Below are 22,064 nucleotides of genomic sequence, written 5' to 3' on the forward strand. Positions count from 1 at the left end.
GTGAACATAGTCGAGCAGAGTGAGGCACTGGGGCAAAGAGTTCAAAAAGGGCTGGTCAGGAATCAGAGTCCTTAGGGATGCAAGGGTCAAAATCCAATCCGCGAGAGTCAGAGTTGAAAAAAAAACAAGGCAATGGTCATACACTAAATCTAAACTGCAAACAAAGCAAAATGACAAGTTGTAAGTCGAACACAAATACCGTCATGAAGCAATAACCCAGTCACACGTTCATTTTACATTACATTACATTATTGGCATTTGGCAGATGCTCTTATCCAGAGCGACGTACAACAAAGTGCATACCCATAACCAGGGATAAGTTCGCTGAAAGACCCTAGAGGGAAGTACAATTTCAGCTGCTACCTGTACAACAAAGATAAGGACCAGGGCCTTTTTATATATATTTTTTTGAGAACAAAGAAACAAACAAACAGAGCAAAAGTAACCAAAGTTAACTATCCAAACACTGCTTACCTAGCCAACTAAAAATACCGATACACAAAGCAAGTCACAGAGACAACAATTAAGGTTCACAGGGAGGTAGGGAGGGATGGGGAGAGGTGCTGCTTGAAGAGGTGTGTCTTCAGCTTGCGCTTGAAGGTGGGGAGAGATTCTACAGTTCTGACCTCAACGGGGAGTTCGTTCCACCACCGTGGAGCCAGAACAGACAGTAGTCGTGAGCGTGATGTGGAGGTTCGGAGAGGGGGAGGTGCCAAGTGGCCTGTGGAGGCTGAACAAAGAGGTCTGGCAGGGGTGTAGGGTCTGATGATTTTTTGTAGATAAGCTGGGGAAGACCCTTTAACTGCTTGGAAGGCTAGCACCAATGTTTTGAATTTGATGCGAGCCATGACAGTGGAGGGAAGTAAGCAGGGGGGTGACGTGTGAGTATTTGGGAAGGTTGAAGACCAGACGAGCTGGTGCATTCTGGATGAGTTTGAGGGGTCTGATGGCAGACGCTGGGAGGCCAGCCAAGAGGGAATTGCAGTAGTCCAGGCGGGACAGAACCATCGCTTGGACCAGGAGCTGGGTCGAGTAGGGGGTGAGAAAGGGGTGGATTCTCCGTATGTTGTATAGGAAGAACCTGCATGACCGGGTCACCGCCACAATGTTCTCGGAGAGGGACAGTCTGCTGTCCATCACCACGCCGAGGTTCCTTGCACTGGGTGACGGCGTGAGTGTGGTATCCCCGAGGGAAATGGAGAGATCCAGATGGGGAGAGGTTTTAGCAGGGATGAATATCATTTCAGTCTTGCCTGGGTTGAGCTTTAGATGGTGGTTGTCCATCCAGCTCTGGATGTCCCTCAGGCAAGCAGAGATACGGGCTGAAACCTGCGTATCAGACGGCGGGAATGAGACGAAGAGTTGGGTATCGTCCGCGTAGCAGTGGTAGGATAGCCCATGTGCAGGGATCACAGGGCCAAGGGAGCGAGTGTAAAGAGAAAAAAGAAGCGGGCCTAGGACTGAGCCCTGGGGAACTCCTGTGGCGAGGGGCCGAGGTGTCGATACCGAACCAGCCCAGGCAACCTGGAAGGAGCGACCAGAGAGGTAGGACTCAATCCAGTCCAGGGCTGTGCCACAGATGCCCGTTGCTGACAGGGCAGACAGGAGGATGGAGTGATCCACAGTGTCGAAGGCAGAGAGAGAGATCTAGAAGAATGAGGACAGAGGAGAGGGAGGCTGCTCGTGCGGCATGGAGTGACTCACTGACGGAGAGGAGCGCAGTCTCTGTCGAGTGGCCCGATCTGAAGCCAGACTGATGGGGGTCTAGCAGGTTGTTGTTAGAAAAGAAAGAAGAAAGTTGAGTAGAAGCGGCTCGTTCTATAGTTTTAGAAAGGAAAGGAAGAAGAGATACCGGGCGGTAGTTCTGGATGATGGAGGGATCCAGAGTAGGCTTTTTTAGCAGTGGAGTGATGTGGGCCCTCTTGGAGGATGCCGGAAAACAGCCAGAAGACAGGGAGGAGTTGACAAGGGAGGTGACAAATGGGAGAATGTCAGGTGTGATAGTTTGGAGAAGAGAAGAGGGGATAGGGTGAAAGCCACAGGTTGTAGGGCGGTGGCAGAGCAGGAGTTGAGAAACATCAGAGTCTGTAAGGGGGGAGAAAGTGGAAAAGGAAGGGATGGGCCTAGAGGGGGGGAAGGGCACAGTGAGGGGGGCAGTGGTTGTAAAGGATCTACAGATGACTGTGACCTTCTCATCGAAGAAATCAGCAAAGTCATCAGCAGCAAAGGAGGACTGAGGAGGAGGTGGCGGTGCATTGAGGAGAGAGGAGAAAATAGAGAAAAGTTTCCGGGGGTTAGAACCGGAGTTCTGAATTTGTGTTTGAAAGTATTTTGCTTTGGTGGCAGTGACAGCGGAAGAGAATGCCGCCAGGAGAGACTGGTAAGTCGTGAGGTCTGAAGCGTCTCTGGATTTCCCCCACTTCCTCTCCGCTGCGCGGAGGCTGGCCCTGGAGGTACAGAGGGTGTCAGATATCCAAGGACTGGGAGGGGATGTGCGAGGCGGCTTTGAGACAGGCGGACAGAGAGAGTCAAAGGCGGAGGAGAGAGATGAAAGGAGGGTGGCAGATGCAGTTAGTGGGGAGTTTGAAGAAGGATTCAAGAGGGGGGAGTGAGGCGATGACGGTGCTGGCGAAGGAAGAGGGTGAGAGGGAGCGGAGGTTACGGCGGGCTGAGGAAGTGTGGGTGGGAGGAGGGGGAGGAGGATGGGGAGGAAGAGGGAGGGAGAATGAGATGAAGTGGTGATCAGATGTGTGCAGAGGGGTAACCGTGAAATCACCAGCACCAGGCACAACCACAATAATCTGTATGCAGTCAAAAAACATAACATATTTTCAGTGAGAAAAAAATCTTTCACTTCTACTGTGTTTGAGTTTCTGTCACTATGTTTTAGTAATATTTGGAGTAATTCTGACTCATTGTCATTTTCAAGCAGGTGTTCAGAAAAGGGGGTGTGTCAGGGTTGGAGGTAGTACTGGTTGTGGCCACCAGGGGGGCTTATTACTTTCACCTGGTGGTCATTAGTGCTTACTTGATGTCTACCTCCTGAAGGTATATAAAGCCCTCATTTCCCCTCAGTCTTCACTTCGGTGTCACTGTTCGCTCTGCCACCCAAAGCCGGTATTTAGCACATGGTAGACTCAGCGTCTAATGAGTCAGGTATTGTGCTGGTTCGAATTGTGTTCAGAAAACGTAAGGAAGGGGTCTGCGTGCTAGTGTGTGTACACTGCGACCGCCTTCCTTTTTTGGTTCTTTTGTTCTTTCTTTTTATTTTCGGCTTGTGTGAGTCCGTGGGTGAGGGACGTTGTCCCCGATATTTTGTATTTTGATTTGTGTGTTATTTCGGAGCTGCGACTCCTGAATCTTTATTTTTGTTTCGCCCAGTCTTTTATACTGGGTTGTACTTTTATTTTGGGTTTTCCCCGGTCCGGGAGAGGAGTGCTAGCCTTTATGCACTCATTTTTGGTTTGTGATTTTCGCCCTGGTTTTGAAGGGTAGTTTTATTTTCAGAGCCGTTATTTGGGGCTCTTCCTTTTGTTTGTGCGGAGTTGTCTCCGAGTTTCACAGCTGTCTCCTCTACCCCCTGGGGTCTTTGTGGCGGGCACGTTTGTGTGTCCGCTTACAAGGGGTTACCCCTTAGTCGCACCTGGCTCTCCGCACCTCCTCAACCTCACAGGGTGATCATTAAGGGCTTAAATCTTAAATCATGGTTCTTCCTTTCTGGGTTTCCTTCGGTTGCAAAACTAAAAAGAACACAACTGAACCAGTTTCAACATTTCATTTCCAAATTATGATAGCTTTGTGATATATTTGCACAGAGGAAAATGCTAAAATCTGCCAAACAAGACAAAACACAAAATTGAAAAACATTTTTTTTCAATACTAACAAATTCCAGTCCACAGAGAACACATCTTTGGTGGTTTACAACAGCCACAAATATTGATATCCACCTTAATTCTTTATTACATTACATTGTTATCCAAAGCGATTTACAACCGAGAGCTAAGTGCATATACCTCACCAGGAACAAGTGTGCTGAAAGACCCTAGAGGGAAGTACAATTTCAAGTGCGGAGAGTACAACAAGAAGGACAAGGGCCTATTTCATTAATATGGCAATAGGTCATACTTATATCTAAAATAGGTTCTATACAGCACAATGTAATAGAATGATGAACACTTATGTAGAAACCATAAACGGCTCACATAGCCAAACAAAACTAGCACAAATATCGTCACTTGCAAACAACTTATTAGACAATAATGACACACTATTGAGAGCTGAAAAAAAGAACTACCAATCAGTTAAGGCTTTATCTTTATCAATTAATTGCAATCACATATTTATTATACGTGTAAAAATAGTTTCAGTGGAGCTTGATTGAGCCATTCGTATCAAAGCATCAGTCATTCAGTTGTTGAATAGCCTGCTGAGAAGGAGAAAGGGACATTCCTACCTTGGTACCAGTATCTGTTGTCTGATTTTGTGGGATTTTTGTGGCACAAACTGCCTGTATTCCTATACTTATACTTTTTTAGAATTTGAAAAACGCAATTATATCAAGTCCAAATATTTAGAAAGAAGTGGTGGAACGACATCTACCATGGAACCAGAACACACAGAAGTGGAAGTGGGAAGAGGGGAGAATCTTCCAGGTCTGAGCAGCTTACTGCCACAATATTCTCGGAATGGGACAGTCTGTTGTCTGTCACCACTCCAATGGTGAGAATGAGAATAGTTGGGTGTCATCAGCATAGCAGTGGTAAGACACATTTATGTTTCCACTTACTTGTAAGTAGGGCTACAGTGATGTGCAAAATTTTTGGGCACCTTACCTTTTATTTAATTTATTTTCAGTTTCAAAATGATAAAAAAAGGAAAAGACCCTGTGCAAAAGTTTGGGAACCCTGTCAGTTAATACTTTGTAACTCCTCGGGCAGCTATAACAGCTTGTAAACGTAGACAGCATAAATTTCAATTCTCGCTTTTGGAATTTTTCCCCATTCTTCCTGGCAGAACACCTCTAGCTCTTGGGCCTCCTTGGATGTACAGCATGTTTGAGATCTCTATGCAGATTTTCAATAATATTTAAGTCTGGGGACTGTGGTAGCCATTCAATGTTTTCTTTTGCAAATTTCAGACACTTAATTTTGTGTTGAGGTCGTTCTTTCTGCCAACTCAGGCATGTAGGTCTTTGTTGTTTAAAGAGAGTTGTATTGTTGTCCTATGAACAGCTAGACCTGTGTCTGCTACTCTTTTTTGCAGCTATTTTGCATTTGTAGGCCATTTTTCAACCTTCCTTTCACTCTTCCTATCTTTCCATCTCCACACATCCGGCCACATCTTCCGCAGCAGTGTTGATTGTTTCCATCTCTTCCTCACTCTTCTCAGACCTGCGCTTTTCTAGCACATTGCTCTTCCTCTTCCTCCAGATGAGGATGAGGATGATGATGATGATGAAAAGGACAATGATCAGAGCTGTGACCACTGTGCCTGAGATCAGACCAATGCTTGGCTTCTGAGGTGAGTCTGCAGAAACAGCCAATGACATTTACAAGAGAGATGAGTGATATTGGATTTAACAGTGAAGAGACAACATATTGCAGCCATTTACAGTGCAGTGCATATGTATTTGGGCAGTGGTACAATTTCTGTTGAAATGAAACAATGAAAAGTGCAGACTGACATGTTTAATTTGAGGGTATTCACATCCATATCAGGTGATCTGTGTCGTAATTAAATCCCTTGTTATACATTTATACAATTACCAAAAGTAATTGGACGGGTGTATTCAATCACTTTCTTAGTGCAGGTATAAGAAACCCTTCAGGATCAGGCTTTTAGGTTTTTGTTTGCCTTTGGAGGCCGTTATTGGCATGTGTCAACATGAGGATAAATGCGATTGATAAATATCAATAACAGACTCAAAAGGCAATCAAAAGATACTGAGACAAAGATGAATGTAGGCCAGTCCCTACCGGGTCCGGCAAAAATCTATGGTGCCTAGGACAGTTTTGCCGGACCCGGTGGGGACTGGCCAATACTTTTGCACAGTACTTTACGGTACATATAGGTATATGAAACAACACACTGTTCCTTGTGATGGCCTGATTGTCCTACCCCAGGAGATATCCAGCTTGTTGTCCATGCTGACATGTCTAACACTACAGGTGTAGCGGTGTCCCACTCTCAGCTCTTCAGCACTGACACTCAGGCTCATCCTCTGTTGGTACGTCCCGTCACAATTTGGCAGAATATCGCCTCTGATCAGCTCCTGCTCCTGAACAGGCTGGTTATCCCTCTGCAAGGTCAGCTTGATGTGTCGAGGGTAGAATCCCGTCGCCAGACAGGTTACTTCTACAGCACCAGCACTGCCTACTTGTTTCTGCAAAACTCTAATCTTGGGTTTCACTGGCGGGAGCAGAGTGGAGCAGTGTTGTAGCCATTATCCCATTTACTACACACACACACATTAGAGGTTGAATTTTACAAAATATTAATTGCTATTTCATTTCCCAATCCCAATTAGCATGCTATATTTTAACTGAAACAGTAATGGCAAGGTTCATTAAAAAAAGTTACATATTAATATTTAACTGTCACTTAATGGTGAATAAAACAGCCTGAATGTGTAGTAAAGGCATGCGTGTCATACCTCGTTGTTTCAGTATACTCCTTCCCTGTTCAAGGAAGCGCTTCAAAAGGCGTACGCAGAAGGATTGGTAAACATAATGACTTAGCCCTTTGTAGGATTGCACCAGCCATGAGTCTATCTGCATTTCTAGGATGAGAGTACTCCAGGTGTTAGCCTGTGTATCGAAAGAGAGCACATCCTTCCCATTGTAGGCGTCCTGTGCTTTGAATCTCTCAGTGCCGTCATCATCCAGCTCACACCCAGCGAATCTCTGGTATGTGTGGAGTGCTTAAATAACACAAATGGACAAGGATATCAGTATCATAGAGACAGGTGACACCTTTATAAATGAGGTTTCATCATCCTATCATGACTTTGAAAGAGGGTTCATTATTGGGGCAAGGATTTCATCACAAAGGCTACTAAACTGGAAATCAGGAAGGCACTGTAGCGGCGCTGAAGACAAAAGGCGCGAAACAAACAAACAATCAAAAAAATTAAGCGGTCCATTACAGATTATTTTAAAAAACGAAGTGAGGAGAGAGAGAAGGAGGCTGGTGGAGAGGGAGAGCCAACAATATGTCCCGAATCAGACACGACTGATGATGAGAGTGCAGGCAGTAGGGAGAAGAGTGCAGGTGGAAGCAGGGTGCGACTGAAGAAAAAAAAGTATTGCTTTCGAACACAATGGCTAACGCAGTACCCGTGGTTGCGGTACGAACGGGTGAATTTAGATTCTGATTTCCTTTATTGACATTGGAATACCACAAAATGCAGAGTTCAGTGTGGTGATGGCCTTGGGATAAAAACTGTGTTCAGGTCACGTATGAATGCTGCAGCTAATAAGTTATGCTGTTAGTAGGGAGGGCAAAGTGGAGCTTTAGAATGTAGACCGCTGTGTGTGCACGTGAGCTCGCCAATAGATTTCTCACAGAAAACGTAATTTGTCCACGTTTTTACTTCACAGTAGAGGTGATCAAACTTACAATAACTAAGTGCTAGTGTGTTCTAAGCCTTTACTGGTCCCTGTACGATGTTAGCATGATGTAGCTAGCATACGCGAATAGCACAAAGCCATACAATTTGCTTTTTAACGGCACTTGGTCATTCGAACGATATAAATAAAAGCATTCGATTAAGTTCGACGGCACCGGAATTTTCTGTCGTACCGTCCATAAATGGCAAAAGTCCCACCATAGGATTTATTTAAATCTTTAAAAGTTATACATTTTCTGAATCGTCATTAATTCATCTTGTTTCTATCAGTGATTCGGCGTGATCGGACAGTTCTGTAGCTATGTAAATGACGTAAGAAGGATACAGCAGTGTTATGCTAAGCAAAGCTGTTATGCTTTGCTTTTATGTTTGTTATGTTTTGTTATGTTCAGTTATGTTCAGATTAAAATATTTTGCAAATAACAAGTCTGGAGTCACTGTCAATCTTTACATCAATGCAAAACTAGGGTATGCAACTATTCATCAAGGTCATTGATTAATACCATGCTGTACAAAGAAAAAAGGTGCGACCAAATCATATGCTGGTGCGACCAACTGAGAAAGTTGGTAGCACCAGTGCTACCAGTGGAAAAGTTAGTCTGGAACCCTGTTAACAGTTTGTTTTCGCCTGCATAACTGCTGCTCACTTTTTTTTTCTTTTTTTTTTTTTTCGCACCATTCTCTGCAAGCTGTTGTGAGTGACAATAATGTCATGGTCAAAGTCACATTTCTTTCTTATTCTGACATTTGGTCTGAAAAACAGCTGAACTTCTTTTAGGCTTTTAGGCATTTCGTTGCTGCCGCATGATTAAATATTGCTCTGATTGCAATCACAAGAATCGCATATTTAAGTTATTGTGCAGTTTTTGCTACATTTTGCAATGATCTAAATGATTTGTCATTATGGATTACATAATGAGGCTTTGAAGGCAGGAATGAGCAACATTAACTTTTCTTTTGAACAGACATTAAGTGTATAACACATCAAAGTCCAAACAGTAAGCTTCACTTAAAAGAAATCCCTGAGTACCACAATTGGGCCTTCTACACCTCGGTCCCTCACTGCTGAGTGATAGCGATGACATCTTTTTGTAGAAGCTCCTTCCTCCTTGGGTTCCCTAGGCACATTTTTTCTGTATGAAATATAATTTATTTCTTGCAATTTCCTAAAAAGTTGCTGTATTGAAACTAAAACAAGTTGTGGCATGCAGGCGGGCTAGTATGAAGTTATACTTGATATTGAGTATTATATTTATTTCCTGGGAACTGCACATGCAGATCAGAAGCACTTAAATTGCCTGCTGAAAGGCAATAATAATTAATAATTTTTAAATTAAATTAATTTTGTTGTCACACCAGAGCAACAAATCACTCACACCACCAGGAAAAATGGTGGCACGCATGGCCCACTCTGGCCCATGTGTGCCATGCCAATGGACCACAATTCCCCCTATACATTCACAGAGCCTGAAGCTGAAGCGCATGCACTCCTCATCTGTTATGTTATTAACATAATTTGTTATGTTAATAACCTGTTTCATAACTGTGGAAGGCTAATAAGGTCTATGCTTGTCTCCCTAGTTTATCTCAATGAGTGTGTATCAGTGTCACAATGCACTTACTACCACTGTGATTTAAATGCTCTCTCATGTATTGAAGTCTGGATTTGAGGCTGTCCGAGATGTCTGCAATGATAATGCGTTTCATCTCTGCGTAGGCCACACTGTCCTCTTCCTTCTGCCAGTGCTGCCGCGAGGTGATCGTCCTGGAAAAGCTGTCATAGTGGTCCACCAAAATATCATCCACCATGCCCACAACCACCAACTCCGGGAAGGGGCTTGGGCCCGCAATAAACGTGACAAAGTACCAAAGGGAGTGAGTTCCTGCATGTCAAAACATCAAATTACAAAAAATGTTTGCCATTTTCTTTGCCAGTGTTATTCATTCTAAAATGCACAACTTGCAAACTTAGAAGACCGACAGTTCTCTTAAGAGCATACTGGTAAATGTTGTTGCATGCTGTATTACAGAAACAAAATAAAAATGTTCACATAAAATTTAATGATTCCATTTGCCCAATGGCACATTGCAAATCACTTTAATAAACCAATACAAAATGGACATATGCTCTTTGGGGAACCCCCAACCCTCAAAAAGATGTCTAGTAAAAATGCACATAATGTTCAATTTAAAATATTCCTAATTTTCTTGTTTGAAAATGGCTTACTATTTGGTTATTTGAATTTTGAATGCATAAGCAACATTGATAATGAAATCTGTTCGTTCGTGTTCGGTTGTGCTTGAACGAGATGAAGGTGGAGGGCAGTCTGTAAGTACACGGTATATGTTGTTTTGGCTCTGTCCTCCAGCACATTTAATTTGAAATTATATATATATATATATATATATATATATTTTTTTTTTTTTACCAATCGAACAGTTAACGTGTTTTATAAGCATTATAAGCTGTATAGATAGACAGACGTAACATCGTATCGGTTACGTAGGTCATTTTGGGGCATTAGCCACCCGAAAAAAAGCCTTCAAACAATAAGGGATACGAACCACAAATTAGGCCAGTGATCAGAGTAATCTTACATTATTTTTCTAAACAGATAATAAAAAGGACGAACAAAAAATACATATTTATTAAAATAAATTCCAAAAGAAAGATTCAAAGTGAAAGTGAAATATCACTTTCACTTTTAATATCTATTTTCTTTTAGAATTTATATTTATATGTAGCCTATTCTTTGAGTAACAAAAGCCGTGATTCTTTTATGATTACATCTATCCATGCAAATAGTAATATGGCCAAATGTTCAGGAGGTTATTATAAATCAAGAAAGTAGACCTACATTTCAACCATTCCCCGACCTTTTCTAAAGTAGCTTGCAAATTGCCGTAAATCAATTACATATACGTGTTATTCCCACGTTACATACCTGCACATACCGCCTTCACGACACAAAGTAGAGTTATTAAGCGAAATAAATCCATTTCCTGGAGTGGTTATGTCCTTTTCGTTTCTGCAAAGGCAACGTAGTGCTAGCTAGTTGGGATGGGCACCAGTGCAAGTTTTTTTTCGTGGACCTTAAGACGCAGGCACGCGCACGTTACTGACGGTGTTAGACAGATATCTTGGCTCATGAGTTACTTTGGATATTTCAGACCATATCAAACATAATGGAATTATGGGTATATCCATTGCTAATAGAATTGTTACCATAAGCCAGTTAGCCGACGACACCACGTTGTTTCTAAAAAAATAAAGCCCAAATTAGGGAATCTATCAAGGTGATTGGATCATTTTCCAAGGCCTCTGGTCTTTGTCTTAATGTTGCCAAATGTGAATTGCTATCAATTAAAAGCTGTTCAGACGTCATGATTTACGACATCCCTGTCAAAAGTAAAATTAAGAAAAAAAAGAACTTCAATCCCTTGATTATTTCAATTCAACAGAGGTTTAATATGTGGCTGCAAAGAGATCTTTCTCTCGTACGGAGATCCCTGGTAGCCAAAGTGGAAGGTCTATCTAGAGTAATTTATTCTGCGTTAGCATTAAATGTCCCTAATGATCGTTGCACAAAAATAGACAAGCTGATATTCAATTTCATTTGGAAAAATAAATCCCATTATATAAAAAAGCAAATAATGATGAATAAGCTGCATTCAGGTGGCCTTGGAGTATTGGATTTCTCCTCTCTAAATGCTACATTCAAAGTGAAATGGATCAAACAATACTTAAAAAAGACTACATCCATATGGAATTTTATCCCTACACATATCTTTAATTCCCTTGGAGGGATTAAATTACATTTTTTGACTCCGTTGTAATTATGATGTCACAAAAATCCCGCTTAAGTTATCACACTATCACAAACAAATGTTACTATGCTGGTCCTTAATTTATAAGCATAACATTACATCCACACCAGCAAGTTTTCTGATCAGAAGCCAAATTTTTTAGTCTTTAAAATAGATTTAGATTCTTATTTAAATACACTGAAAAAATCTAATCACCCCAAAGCTGTAAACTTGTCAAGCCTGTGCCACTCTATGTGTTACATGAATGTGTAATTTTTCTCATTTGTTTTTATTTTTTATTTATTTTTTATTTTTTTTGCTTATATCCTGTTACGGTTATATATGTTGTATATGCATTATTTCCAATAAAAAATAAAATATATATATTTTTTTTTAAGTTACTTTGGATATTGGGACAGGCTACGTCGTTTGCGATGGCCTACTTAAAGCCCAGTCTCCACCAAACAGCCAAGACGAGACGAGACTGTTTTTGAACGTCTTTAGAAGAACGTGTCGGTGAAAACTATGATGATTTAAAAAAAATCAAACTTTTAAATAGATCATATACTGGGACTTTTGTCATTTATGAACGGTGCGACGGAAATTTTCGTTGCCATTGACCGTAATCGAATGCTTTAATTTTTATCGTTCGAAGTGCCGTCAAAAAACAAATTGTATGGGTTTGTGCTGTGCTATTCGCTTATGCTAGCTACATCATACTAACCTCATACGGGGACCAGTAAAGGCGTAGAACACACTAGTACCTAGTTCTTGTAAGTTTTATCACCACTACTGTTTAGTAAAAAGTGGACAAATTACGTTTTCTGTGAGAAATATATTGGCGAGCTCACGTGCACACACAGCGGTCCACATTCTAAAGCTCCACTTTGCCCTCCCTACTTTTAATTTGTGGTTCCTGAGAAAGAAATGACCTATGTGACAACACTGTGGTCAAATGGTCTAATCTGATATTAGATCATTCTTTAATAAAATGGGGAACAATTGGATTCATAATCTCTCAAAGGAGATCTGGTCAAACATGCTAAATATAACAGCTAATATGATGAGAATAATATTATTTACAGAGGTTAGTAATCTTTGTGTCATACAGAATCTGAGTGAAAGCCTTACTCTGCTTGGCATATCCCATCTCCACCCTGGAGGACAGTTTACCAAAGAGAATTGATGCAGTTTTAAAGGCAAAGTGTGATGTCAACAATGGATTTGGTTTAGTTTTTAACTGTTATTTGTTATTTTTAGTACATTTTTAAATATTTAAAACTTTCATTACTTTTTAAAGCAATTAGTCCCAACGATAAAAACAGTGTCACGTTCAATATAATGGAATTGATTACAGTTTTCCTAAAAGTAAGACCTATTACTTTTCTGCTTAAACAATATAACAACTTATAATATACATGTAATTATACATTTTAAACCAAATCTATACATGTACTGTTAGAACAAGATTTGAAAATTATACGAGAATGTCTTCCTTTTTCTAGTTTGTTTCTGTATTTTTAATTGGTACAATGACATCATGGAACATTTTTAAATGTATGTATAAAAATAGCTTTTAAGTATTATACTACCTCCAATACAAGAGTTGTAACCTACATGAGATTAACTGAAAGGTGAAGCAAATACATGCATCACATCAACAATCCTCAAATAGGAAACAGAAGTCAAATAAACATTACGTCCTAGAATACACAACATATTGAATACCCATAAAATGCAGGACATGGGTCCAAATGGACCCATATTCATTCCCCATGGAATTTGATTCATAGCTAAGGGTCTCTTTGTAACCTCTTTTTAATTAATTAATTAACTCATTTGATATTCAAGGTATTAATTATTATCTTGTTTTTGTCTTGTTGTCACAAATCATCATATTTCTTTTTATTTACGTTTGGATAAGAATATTTTTTTGTGTTACTACCCCAAATTTGGGTCATTAAGGACCTGTATTAATTTCCAATGGTATTTCATTATGGCTTTGTGGCTCTTTGCTATATCATTGAGTGAACTCTTTTTCATTATGCAATGAGACAGAAATTCATTGAATATCCTGTTTTGAACATACATTAAGTACCCTTACCCATTTGTTACTAGATGTGAGTGCGCATGCCCATGCTTAAGTGTGTGTCTGTGTGTGTCTTCAATATCAGGAGGTTACAAGCAACCACAAAATTGACCTCAGTATGCCGATGATTGTGTAACTGCACACAGGAGAATGGGACTGACCATCAACACCCAAAAACCCATCTGTCAGATGAGTGCCAGCCTTCCCCACCACGCAACAACCTTTGCAGTAGAAGGCCAGCAGTTGGCCACTATTTCTACCTTCAAGTACTTGGAAAGCGTAATTTCTGACAATTGCACACTGGAGGAAGAAATCCAAAGCCACCTCAAACAAGCCACAGCATATTTTGGTTGTCTGAGGAAAATGGTTTTCCTGAACAGCAAACTCAACCTCCACACCAAAATACTTGTTTGGTGGGCAGTCTGCATCTCAACCTTACTGTATGGATGTGAGGCATGGAGCATCTACAGCCACCATCTCAGAAGCCTGGAGGCCTTCCATGTAAGATGCCTTCAGAAGATCTTTGGCATCACTTGGAAGGACAGAGTGCCACACACATAGGTGCTGGAATGGGCAGGGAGTTACAGTGTGGAATCCATCCTGAACTACAATCACCATGGATTAGGCATGTTATTTGTATACATAGCCACATATTCCCATGCAAAGTCCTCTGTAGCCAGCTACTCTACATCTTAGCCAATCCACTGCTGGTGGCCAGAAGAAGCAGTTCATAGACCAAATTAAGAGATGTCTGATCAACCCCTCTTCATTGGAAGAACTTGCTTCCTGCTGCACCCTCTGGCACTCTCACTCCTCAAAGGAAGTACAGTTTATGGAGAACCAGCGTACAAAGGATTGCATAGCAAAACATGCAATGAGGCATTTATACAACACTTCCAACTATCCTAACTTCATACATTTACATACCTGTAACAGCCCTGTAATCTAAAGCGGTAGAGCCTGATTGACATTACCAGAATAGCCACTCACTATTCCAGTATTTTAAACAGGGTTTCATCTATTACGCCATACATCCAATCAACTTTAAATAATTTGTTAATTGGGTTCATTGTTTTAGTATCACAAAATGTAACTGTTCAGGGGATTTATTGCAAAGAAGATTTCAAATCATAGTATCAAGAAATGAGTTGCATTATGAAACATTCAAGCTGTTGCAAGCTTAAACATATCAATCAACACTGTCAATATCAACATATCAATCAATCATCCTTTATTTATATAGCACATATCATATACCTTAGTGCAACACAAAGTGCTTCACAATAAATTAAAATAACATAAATAAATGGGTACAGAAGCATTACAAATATTAAAAGAAATATAACAAAGTGCAAGAGAGCAATATAATTTAAAAAGAACAATTAAATTTAATCAATTATCGTATTAATTATATACTGTATTTTTAATATATACAATATATAATATACTGTATATACACTCACTGACCACTTTATTAGGAACACCTGTACACCTACCTATCTAATCAGCCAATCGTGTGGCAGCAGAGCATAAAATCATGCAGATACAGGTCATGAGCTTCAGTTAATGTTCACATCAACCATCAATATGGGGAATAAATGTGATCTGAGAGATTTTGACCATGGCATGATTGTTGATGCCTGACAGGCTGGGTTGAGTATTTATGTAACAGTTGATCTCCTGGGATTCTTTAGAGTATACTCAGAATTGTGCATAAAACAAAAAAATATATATTTTTGAGGACAGAAATGCCTTGTTGATGAGAGTGGTCAACGGAGAATGGCCAGAATGGTTCGAGCTGACAGAAAGGCTACAGTGACTGAAATAACCACTCTGTACAATTGTGGTGAGCAGAAAAGCATCTCAGAATGCACAACATGTCCAACCTTGAGGCGGCTACAACAGAAGACCACATTGGGTTCCACATCTATCAGCCAAGAACAGCAAGGGGAGGCTGCAGTGGGCTGCCCTCCCAATATGTGGGAGTACATATTTATATAAATTATGATTTAAACATTTGATACACACTGCCTCTTTGAGAGAATATTTGAATCTTACAGTACATGTTGTTTGAAGTACATGAGATATACAGGGGCTGTGGCTGTTGTCAAAGATGTGTGCTGGAGAGAAGATGGAGAGCAGGCTGATGTTCGGACTGATCAATTTAATTTCCTGTCTTTTGAGACTCTTGGCAAATGCAAACCATTTTTGTGATTACTATAATAATCACCAATGTGATCTTATACCTCAAAGGGTTAAATACAATGTTTTTCATTACTGTTAGTGTTTCAAAAAGCATGCCCACTGCCAAAAATCACATCCCTGAGCCTCGGATTAGAATAAGCACATTATTTTCTGCCTTTGAAAGGCATCTGGTTTTTAGTTCAGAACAAATGCAGTCAAACACAGCTCATGGTCTGTTGTGTGGACAGTGAAGCCCTGAAACAGATTTTTCTCCACTCTCCCCATAGGTTCACCGGGCTTAATGATGGACAAAGACACCGGCATCGCCGATGCCATCATCAAAGTAGACGACATTGACCACCACATGAGATCAGGTCAGTCTCTTCCAGCATTTGGTGGCATGATGCTCAGGGCCAGATCCACCAAGAAAGAATCTCAAGCTCAGACAGTGTGAACACTATCCATGCCATATTACCAACTCATTCACTAAAGCATGTATGCAGATAAAGTATCCATGCCCAAAAGCACAAGATCAGGACAAATGGAAACAAGTGAAATGTTGGGGAAACATAATGTGAGACATCGGTATAAATGGTCTTTAATTCAACGCATCAGAAATGGGGAGGGTCCTCCAATTCAGCAGAGACTTCATCTTTATGCACTGCAACTCGACTCAAGGTCCTGTTGAACATAGTGCTGCACTGCATTACCCTTATCTTCCAATTATAGCTGCCATGATCTTCAGCAGGTTTACACATTAACTCTATCCTCTTTGCCCCCTTGTGGTTCAGTTGTCAACATCTGAAATTCTTGCTGCATCTATATTTATATCATACAAAAAACTGTGACATAATAAGATATTCCGCTAGCGAGAACAGCAGTTAGATTCTTATCAGCCTCTTATTTGCAAAGCAGTGCAATAAAACACTTTTATTCCACATCCAGCCGACATATTTATGTCTTGGTAGGAATACAAATTTGTTTTTCAAATTATTTGATACAGACATATTGATGGAACCAGGTATCCCACCTGGTTATGAAGCTTTGACTGTTTTCTGACTAACGTTGAAGTTTATTTCGTAATCCAATCAGCCCTTTTTGGGAACTATGTTTTTGCCAGGACAATACCTCAGCAAATGTTGTCTTGAACTAATTCTTATTGTTCCGTAAATGCATTGCTTGGTCATTTTAGTATCAAACTAATGTAAAACATGGCACACTTCTTCTACGGGGTTTCCTACCCAACAAGGTATTATGTGTTATATTCTGGCAACAGACAGTTTAGGTACAACGCTGCATTCGCATAGCAGAATGAATATACTGATGTGCGTAATTACAGGACTCTGACTTGCCTTGTTATAGATAAACCTGTTGTTGTAGTGGATAACGGGGCTCTGTTGAACCTAATTTCGGAATTCATTTACATTTTAAATGTGATTCAGTTTGGTTGGAGAGCTTTTTGGACACTTTTGACATGCTTTATGAAAACATATATGTGAATAAAACACAGAAGTACATTTTCACAAAACTGGTTTGTGTCTGCATAAAAGATAAGCAGATGTTTTGTATTTGAAGAGATTTGGGGACACTTTACACACTCTGGGTGCAGTTTTGGTAAAACTCATTTAAGCTGTCAACCATGTGTGTGCAGAAAGATATTGACACTTTTATAGAACTAGTACAAAATAGGTGGAAATTTCCCTCTGGGGGGCGGGTGGGCAAAGTGGAAAGGGATAAGTGGTTTTCAAATAGACTGGTCCTAATTACTGGCAGGTTTCAGGTCATCTTGAAAAATCCATGACATTTATGTGTGGTAATTTGTCATCTTCTTTGCAAAATGGACGCACCCTTTATTGAGCCTCATGTGCATAAATGTATCATTTATTTGGTGAAAATTTATGCAGAACCGCATTTAAATAGCCAGGCAGCTGAACCCTATGTCCTGAGTGCAGTTATTGTGCTTTCAACGCACTGAAAATGTTTTGTGAATAGTACATCATTTTTCTATAGTATTACCAAGTTCAACAGAATCACACTGTTTTTGTATATTCCATTTTTTTTATTTGATCAGTGATCAGTTTTGTTAGTTTGTTCATTTCGTCCAGGTTGCCTTACTCAGATCACCCTTTCCCTACAGCAGCTGGTGGAGACTACTGGCGGCTGCTGAAACCGAGAGAATACGAGGTCACTGCGAGTGCTGAGGGCTACTACCCCATCACGCAGAGGTGCTGCATGGAGTACTATCACTACCCTACCCTCTGCGACTTCCACCTCACCAAGACACTCAAGCAGAGGCTGATCGACATCCTGGCCAAGGGTCTTGATATAAAGCAGCTAGCTGGCAGGTTATGCTGCAATGATTTAAAAGCATTTGTAAAGGCTTCAATGTAATCATATCAGTCATATGCAGCCTTTTATTGTGTATTAATATGCTGGAATTTGAAGCTTTGCTTAGATTTTCCAGCTTTGTCATTTTGTCAGACCACCACATTTTTAGGTGAGCAAGAGTATTGGAACATGTGACTGACAGGTGTTTCTTGTTTCCCAGATGTGTCCTGTTAGATTGCTTGGTGAAGCAATAAATAGTTCTGAATGTCTACTCTCGGTTTTAGTCTTGGGTTTTGCCTGTGAAGACTGCATTTCTGTTAGAAAAGGTAAACCAGTACAAAGACCAGAGAGCTGTCTTTGGGAGTTTTATGGACTGATGAGACCAAGATTAACCTCTACCAAAGTGATGGAAAGGCCAAAATGTGGAGGAAAAATGGCACCTGCTCGTGATCCAAAACATACAAGCTCATCTGTGAAGCATGGTGGATGAAGTGTCATGGCTTGGGCTTGAATGGCTGCTTTTGGAATGGGCTCTCATTTGTATTGATGATGTAACTCATGATGGTAGCAGCAGGATGAATTCAGAAGTCTACAAAAACATTCAGTCTGCCAACTCATGGAGAAATATTTCCAAATGAATTGGGAGGAACTTCATCATGCAGCAAGACAATGACCCAAAACACACTGCCAACACAACATAGGACATCATTAGGGAGAAAAAGTGGAAGGTTTTACTGGTCCATTTACTGGGAAACCCCAAAACAAACAACAACTGATAGAAAAGCATCACAAAAGAAGAATGCAACAGTTTAGTGATGTCAATGGCTCACAGGCACTGCAGGTATTGAAAGCAAGGGATATGCAACCAAATATTTGGTGTTATTTACTTTAATTTACTTCAAGTATTGGAACAGAGAGTATTTTTCTTGCCTAAATACTGGTTGGTCCGATACCAAAGGTACTATGTTCAAAGTAGTTTAACACATCTAGTTGTAAATGCCAGGAAAGAAAAGCTATAACTCTTGTTCATCTTTTTAGCTCAACCCCAAATGTATTGCAAAAACAAAGAATTGGCCTTGCTGTTCCAATACTTTTGGAGGCGCCTGGACAAAGCGTTTACTTTCTATATGGGGTCATTCTAGAAGTGTTCACATCCCCACACATCCAGACATCTGTTCCAACAGATTCTGCCACCACAAGCTTCAAAACTGAATTCAACAACAATGCAGAATGCGGAAGCAGATGTCAATGTCAGAAACACTGATGTTTTTCAAGACCTGCATTGACGGTTATGTGTGGCAATGTTGAGGAGTATTCTGTAGTAAAACAAAACATGTAGCAAGATGCAATGTGATGCAAAAGACACAACGAGGGAGTGAGAACATCCACCCAAGAATACCTGGTATGGTACTGGGGTGCGTTTCCCGTTAACGGTGTCTCTTAGCCCTTTACGAAGACTCTCTAAGGTATACCTTACTAACGTTGTTGACTTTTCTACGTGTGTTCCTCAAACTATCACTTCGGTGGTTGCTTGAGGGATAGCTTCTACGTGCGACGTTACTAGGCCCATCGATTCGCTCTAAGATCGATTATGCACTCATGCAGCGACTGTTTGACTGCGTTATGAGAGCAAGTAGTGTTATTTATGAATAAAACACTGCAGGTTTTCATCACGACTGGTGAGAACGTATTAATAGAATTAAAAACTTACAAATTAAATTTTCGCCAAATTATATATATGGTTAGTGATACAGTTTGTGGCTACGCCATCTAGCAATACGCATTCTTTGGCATGTCATGTTTTATTTACATTATTTTAATATCTTTGTCGTAGTGCTTTAAATTACTTTACAATCAGGGTTGATTTGGCAGAAGCACCACACATTACTGGTGTAACTCACTATTTTTCTGTAATTAGCTGACGTTTTCAATAAAAACGCACCAACACAATTTTATTTTCTATTTTTACATAAAATATGGCGGGAAAAAAGAACAAAGAAATAAGCGGTCCCCCAGCTTCACAGCAAACGAAATGGAGATATTATTAGACATGGTGCTGAATAAAGAAACATTATTTTCCAGTTTTAAGATTACGGTGTCCAACAAAACCAAGAAAGAACTATGCCTACACCCCTGCCAGACCTCTTCGTTCAGCCTCCACAGGCCGCTTGGCACCTCCCCCTCTCCGAACCTCAACCTCACGCTCACGACTACTGTCTGTTCTGGCTCCATGGTGGTGGAATGAACTCCCTGTTGAGGTCAGAACTGTAGAATCTCTTCCCACCTTCAAGCGCAAACTGAAGACGCACCTCTTCAAGCAGCACCTCTCCCCGTCCCTCCCGACCTCCCTGTGAACCTTAATTGTCTTTCTGTGATTCACTTTTTTGTGTATCGGTATTTTTAGTTTGGCTAGGTAAGCAGTTAAGTTTGGTCACGTTTGCTTTGTTTATTTATTTATTTATTTTTTTAAACCAACAAATAAACAAAAAACAAAAAAAATTCTAATAGGCTCTGGTCCTTATCTTTGTTGTACAGGTAGCAGTTGAAATTGTACTTCCCTCTAGGGCAGGGGTCGGCAACCCTGGTCCTGGAGAGCCGCAGGGTGTGCTGGCTTTCGTTGTTGCTTGGCATTAATTGATCAATGAAAGCCGTTGATTACACAGTTAACTCACCTCACCTGGTTTCTTGGGTCTGAGTCGCTTGCTTATTTTCAGGTGGAGACGAAAGCCAGCACACCCTGCGGCTCTCCAGGTCCAGGGTTGCCGACCCCTGCTCTAGGGTCTTTCAGCGCTCTTATCCCTGGTAATGGATATGCACTTTGTTGTACGTCGCTCTGGATAAAAGCATCTGCCAAATGCCATTAATGTAATGTAATGTAATGTAATGTGTGATGCCCACTAAAATGTGATCACATTAGTGATATTGTTTTTGTGAGTTTATAGTTTTGTTTGACAGGTGAAATCTGTCTATTTGTTTCACGATAATGATTTTACCTAAGTTGCCTGTAATAGCAATTATACGACACCAGATGGCGCTGTGACATGGTTGAGTCTAGTTATTGGACTTGGCGAGGGCTCTCCATAACTTTGAGAGACTTCATGAAAACAGGTCAAGTCTAACTGACTCTTCATTTTTGTGACTGTTTTCCAGGTTAGTAAAGTGTCACAAGCACCATGTATTGTGTAATTCAGTTTTTATAAAATCAGTATAGAGTTTGATTTACGTTTGTCAGATTGGTGAATGTCCAGTTTGTCTAGTTTAGTGTAAATTAGCTAATGTAGGCTAACTAAGATGTGAGAAGTTAGCTAACGTTCGCCAGTAATGTTATGAATGCTCCGAACGCTAGCTAACTATATAACTTATTTGAATTAATTTTACTGTTACTAAGCAAAGTTAACGTTAGCCCTACGTTAGTTTCCTGTGAAATTTGAAAAGTTAGCGAACATTTCTTGTTTTCCTGTTTGGCGCGAAATTAGGTAATGTTAGCTACCAAGGGCATATGCTCATATTCGTTTGGAAATCAATTCGGTTACTTATGTAAAGTTAGCCCAGATTGGCACTGCCGCTATTCTAGCTAAAATTAACGTATTCTCTTCTCCAATTAACGTTATGTGCCGTTGTTGTAGAGACAACAGGATTCAGCACTCGGTGCTGATAGCTTTGTTTCTTGTCGTGTAAATGGCTCCACGTATCCCATTCCTTTTATATTTTTGGCTGGCTCAATAGTTTCAAGTTTAATGAAGGGTTCAATTGTTTAAACTATAGAATAATATGCAAGTTAATTATTCATCACTGCGATGCATGTCCGAGGATACTGGGAAGTATGTAAAGTGCATTGAGGATGCTGATGCAGAATATAGACACATGTTTAGGAATGACCATTTATTTTGAGTGTCTATAAACACGATATAAATGTCTAGTGAATAGAGATATGAAAAGTGTATGGGGAAGATATTGTTTTTGATAGTGACCATTTTATTTTGAGTTTTCTATGAACGAGATAAATGTCTAGAGACAGAGACAATGGT

At 40.4% G+C, this 22,064-nt stretch overlaps 1 protein-coding gene across 1 annotated transcript; it reads right to left on the reverse strand.

Annotated features, from left to right (window-relative positions):
* Nucleotides 1–4,876: 4,876 nt before the first annotated feature.
* On the reverse strand, nucleotides 4,877–12,585 carry LOC133134443 (major histocompatibility complex class I-related gene protein-like). The gene is made up of 5 exons (XM_061250640.1): nucleotides 12,567–12,585; nucleotides 9,251–9,511; nucleotides 6,654–6,920; nucleotides 6,119–6,409; nucleotides 4,877–5,527 (listed from the first exon to the last, which is right to left on the reverse strand). The coding sequence occupies exons 1-5, from the start codon at nucleotides 12,583–12,585 to the stop codon at nucleotides 5,310–5,312; spliced, it is 1,056 nt and encodes a 351-aa protein (XP_061106624.1). The 3' UTR covers nucleotides 4,877–5,309.
* Between the last annotated feature and the right edge of the window lie 9,479 nt (nucleotides 12,586–22,064).

Source organism: Conger conger, chromosome 8, assembly GCF_963514075.1.
Source record: "Conger conger chromosome 8, fConCon1.1, whole genome shotgun sequence".
Taxonomy (NCBI): Eukaryota; Metazoa; Chordata; class Actinopteri; order Anguilliformes; family Congridae; genus Conger; species Conger conger.